The sequence below is a fragment of the Oratosquilla oratoria genome, chromosome 14 (genome assembly GCF_046742065.1).
Source record: "Oratosquilla oratoria isolate Oo_2021 chromosome 14, ASM4674206v1, whole genome shotgun sequence".
Classification (NCBI taxonomy): Eukaryota; Metazoa; Arthropoda; class Malacostraca; order Stomatopoda; family Squillidae; genus Oratosquilla; species Oratosquilla oratoria.
The window spans coordinates 58101732-58106731 of NC_134790.1; the positions used below are offsets into that span (position 1 = coordinate 58101732).

At 42.5% G+C, this 5000-nt stretch overlaps 1 protein-coding gene across 1 annotated transcript; it reads right to left on the reverse strand.

The window, feature by feature from the left end:
• Positions 1 to 2615: 2615 nt before the first annotated feature.
• Positions 2616 to 3644, reverse strand: LOC143032689 (histone-lysine N-methyltransferase SETMAR-like). Its single transcript, XM_076197574.1, has one exon. It carries the CDS (start codon positions 3642 to 3644, stop codon positions 2616 to 2618), a length of 1029 nt encoding a protein of 342 aa, XP_076053689.1.
• Between the last annotated feature and the right edge of the window lie 1356 nt (positions 3645 to 5000).

Here is a 5000-nt window from a genome sequence, read left to right on the forward strand (position 1 = left end):
TGACGAAGCCCCCCATGAATAGTGTCCCCAGTCCACTGACGATGGACGAAAATTGCATCAGTTGCCCAACTTGGTGAACAACACTCTCAAAGGTATTAAAAGTCTTTATAATAGGTTTTTGGCATGGTTCGCCATTAAGATAGTCTTCCTTGGGCGTTTCTCGTTAGTTCCAGCGACCTTCGGAGAAGGAAAGAATAAGGAGGATTCCAAAATTATCTTGAAAGAGTCTTCAGCCATAGTGCCAAACCATTACACTAGGGAAAAGGAACGTATTCCTTCATGGTTCCCAGTAAAGATCGATTTCGAAAGGAGAGCTTCCTTTGTTCCAGTAGTCTTCCAAAATCTGCAGAAAGTGAATCGGGCTATAGAGCCAGTGTAGACCGGATCAGTGGCGTTCTGTAAGCCAGTATCAGACGTCAAAGAGAAAGATAGGGTTCCATCTTGGTTCCCGATAACCATCGATATCGAGAGAAGAGCCTCATTTATCCCTGTTGTCTTCCAAAATCTACAGAAAGTGAATCGGGCTATAGAGCCAGTGTAGACCGGATCAGTGACGCTCTGTAAGCCAGTCTCAGACGTCAAAGAGAGAGATAGGGTTCCATCTTGGTTCCCGATAACCATCGATATCGAGAGAAGAGCCTCATTTATCCCTGTTGTCTTCCCAAAGCCGCAGAAAGTGAATCGGGCAACGTAGATCGAATCCGTGGCTCACCGAAAGCCAACTTCATGTATCCCAGAAAGAGAAAGGATGCCATCTTGGTTTCCTATAAGGATTGATTTAGAAAGGCGCGCATCATTTATCCCAGTGAACTTCGGATCGCGCTAGAAACTTAATGTAATTGAATGGGACGATACTATACTAGAAAGTGTCCGGTATCTTTTTGAGGCATGTTTGGGCAATAAAACCCACGAAGAGAGAAAGTTTCCTGAAAGGAGACCATCGTGGTATCCGGTATTCATTGATTTTGAAAGACGGGCAACCTGGGTACCATGTGCCTTCATATCTAACAGAGAGAAAAGATCAGATGTCATTGAGGAACCTCCATCAAACACGCACCTCTCTTTTCTTCGAAATCTATACGAGGCGGAGAAGCAAACCGTATAGAACTACGTGAACCGCCAGCACATTGATTCACTTGTGGCTCAAGTCTTACATTAATTCTTTTTCGAAAAAAAGAAAGTATTTAAGAAATGATTTGGGTAAGCTCAAGGCCCCAAAAGAGGATAATATGAAGATTCAAGAACGTTTTTTAACACGAGCACCCCATATGAAATGGGAATTTTCGGAAAGCATTTATGGAAAGCTTTTTCGGAAAGAATTTTTGGAAGGCTATATCATGATACTGGGAATTTTCGGAAAGAATTTTTGGAAGACTGCATCATTGATACTGGGAATTTTTGGAAAGCATTTTCGGAAAGTATTTTTGGAAGGCATTTTCGGTTTTTGGAAGGCTGCATCATTATACTGGGAATTTTTGGAATGCATTTTTGGAAAGCATTTTCGGAAAGAATTTTCGGAAGGCTGCATCAGTGAGACTGGTACATGGAATCGAAATGGTATGCGTATAATGGCAATGGTATATGGTATGCTAATGGCTTCGGGATGGTACAATGGTCAATTTCAATTTGGGTGTTACCCTCAGCTGAATAAAATAATTTAGTGTAAGAAAAAGGAAATAGACAAAGTATTAAATGAAAATAAATTAAATTAAATAGAAATAAGTGAATAAGGGGGATAGAACTTCATTCTATGGGTTAACTTCAGGTGAATGAAATAGTTTAGTATTAAAGATAAATAGAATAAGATATAATAAAAAATAAGTCACACACACACACAGAGAATCAACAACTGCAACTACAGCGGCGACAGTAGTGCAGTTCACAATAACACCGGTAATGATTATGGCCATGGACATGACAGCAACGAGGAGGAGAAGAAGAAGAAGAAGAAGAAGAAGAAGAAGAAGAAGAAGAAGAAGAAGAAGAAGAAGAAGAAGAAGAAGAAGAAGAAGAAGAAGAAGAAGAAGAAGAAGAAGAAGAAGAAGAAGAAGGAAAAAGAAGAAGAATGCGAAGAAGAATGCGAAGAAGAAGAATGCGAAGAAGAAGAAGAAGAACAAGAATGCGAAGAAAGAGAAGAAGAAGAAGAAGAAGAAGAAGAAGAAGAAGAAGAAGAAGAAGAAGAAGAAGAAGAAGAAGAAGAAGAAGAGGAAGAAGAAGAAGAAGAAGAAGAAGAAGAAGAAGAAGAAGAAGAAGAAGAAGAAGAACAACAACAACAACAACAACAACAACAACGTTATCTTGACCCCTCCCGTAACTTTTGGCACTAGTCTCCCTCTGACTGCCGTCAGGCGATATCATTCATCTCCGTGGCACCGGTGGTACTATATATTTGTTGGTTGTCTAGAACTTACAAATATATTCAATAATAAGATTATCTAGTTTGCACATGCCGTTACTAATATTCCAGTTAACTACTGCAGTATGTTTAATAAGACTACTTTCTATAAAAAAAAAATTCTTAATTACAAGATAAAACTGAAGAAGGTAACCAAAAAAGTTCTGTCCGTTTTTAAAGGAAAAAAAAGAAAACGCTTTACAGTATGTGTAACTTATATTTAGTCTTCGAAGTAATCGCCATCGGCATCCAGCACCTTCTGCCAACGTGTCTCCAGCTGTTCAATCCCTTTGCGGTAAAACTCGGGGGTTTTGGACGCAAAGAAGTCCGTGAGGGCTTGGCGCAAGTCTGCTTCATTGGTAAAGGATTTCCCACGAAGATGATTATCCTGGGAGTGGAAGAGGTGGTAATCGGATGGCGCAAGGGCAGGTGAATAAGGTGGATGGCACAAAGTCTCCCACCCAAGTTGCTGTATGGTATCCCTGACCACTCGCGCGACATGCGGCTTGGCGTTGTCATGAAGGAAAAGCACACCTTTGCGATTCACCAGTGCTGGCTCCTTCTGGCTCAATGCCTGTTGCACACGTTTCAATTGCTGCGAGTATAGGTCTCCAGTGACCGTTTGGCCCGTTGGTAGCAGCTCATAATGAACCACTTGACGACCTGTCCACCAGACACAAAGCATAATCTTGCGTGAGTGCATAGGCGGTCTTGCGGTGTGAGGGGCAGCACCCTGAGGTGACAACCAATGTCTGGAACGCTTTGGAGTTTCGTACAGAACCCACTTTTCATCACTGGTAAGCACTCGATTGAATAAGGATGCGGTACGGTGGCGAGAAAACAGCGATATGCAGGCTGTCACTCGTTGTCTCTTGTGGACCTCCAACAGCGTGCGCGGAACCCACTTGCTCAGTTTGAACGTCTTACCTAGGCGGTGCAGGTGAATTCTAACTGTTTCATTGGAAACGTTGAACTGTCTTACAAATTCGCCACACGTTAGACTACTGTCCTCTTCAATGGCCGCCTTCAGGACTCCGTCATTCAAGACCTGTGGTCGTCCACTGCGAGGCTCACCACGGAGGGACAAATCTCCCGACTTGAATTTTTTAAACCAACGCCTTACAGTACGTTCATTCACAGCACTATCCCCAAACGCTTGACATATGCGGCGACTTGATGCAGCTGCTAATAGACCCACTTTGAAGTCGTAAAGCAAACAGCCCCGAACGAGATCTGTAGACACTTCCATCCTTCTCTGCTGCTATCCAGTGTATAACTGATGGGTGGGCACGGTGCCCGTGTTTTCATAACGTCTAATGTTGCTACTTTCGGCTGTTTGAATTTGAAAACAATTGCTACACGCATTGCGTATATATTTCAACTTCATTCAATGCCTAATCAAAAAATGGACAGAACTTTTTTGGTTACCTTATACTAGTGTGTTGATCCTCTGTACTCTTTCCCCTGAAGATGTGAAATACACGAAAGCGTTTGGGATTTTCGTGTTTTCCTTTTTTGTTAGTGGTTACCTGCGTGCACACACACACACATTATATATATATATATATAACATAATATATATATATATATATATATATATATATACATATACATATATAAATATATATACATACATACATATATATATATATATATATATATATATATATATATATATACAATCACACACACATACTCAATACTCACGCACACACACACGCACAAGCCCACACACATATAAATATCCACACACAAACACACATCCATACACAAACACCTACACACATTAAATGTTCTTCACTAAAAGCGAAGTGATGCCCTCCCTACGAACTCGCTCACCACACTGAGGTCCCCTCAGGTGAACAGAATCGTCTTGTGTCAGCCAGAATAAAAACCGTAAAGCCTACCACGCTATCAAAGGTAGTCAGGGAGATGGTCTTAACCTCGTTCACTGCGATTACCTTTAACCGAATAGAATAGGCTGGAGCTAGTTAAAAATGAAATAGCTGAAAAGCGTCGCTATAGTGAAGCGACGCACGTCGTGGCACAGAAGTGGCACAAGTCATGGCACGAGTCGTGGCTCAGAAGTGGCACAAGTCATGACACACGTCGTGGTACAGAAGTGGCACAAATCGTGGCACGCGTCTTGGCACAGAAGTGGCACAAGTCGTGACACACGTCGTGGCACAGAAGTGGCACAAGTCGTGTGGCACGCGTCGCGGCACAGAAGTGGCACAAGTCGTGGCACGCGTCACGGCACAGAAGTGGCACAAGTCGTGGCACGCGTCGCGGCACAGAAGTGGCACAAGTCGTGGCACGCGTCACGGCACAGAAGTGGCACAAGTCGTGGCACAAGTCGCGACACAGAAGTTGTACAAGTCGAGGCACGTGTCAAAAAGAGCTCTTATGTCAACTGTCAATAAAGCTGTCTCTCCCCTGCAGAAGGTGCCCTCATTGTTTCCATCTCTTTGAAGAATATCAAGAGAAGCCATGTTGAAGTGTCTAGCAAGTTCACTACTTTTTTATTTTAAGAATTCACAGTTCAATCCTCGTCCTAAAACATCACTTACACGGTGTAATTGGTCTCTCCTGAAGAGTCTTCTTG

Excerpts from the sequence above, each read along its gene's own strand:
- LOC143032689 (XM_076197574.1), bottom strand. The coding sequence starts at position 3,644 with ATGGAAGTGTCTACAGATCTCGTTCGGGGCTGTTTGCTTTACGACTTC.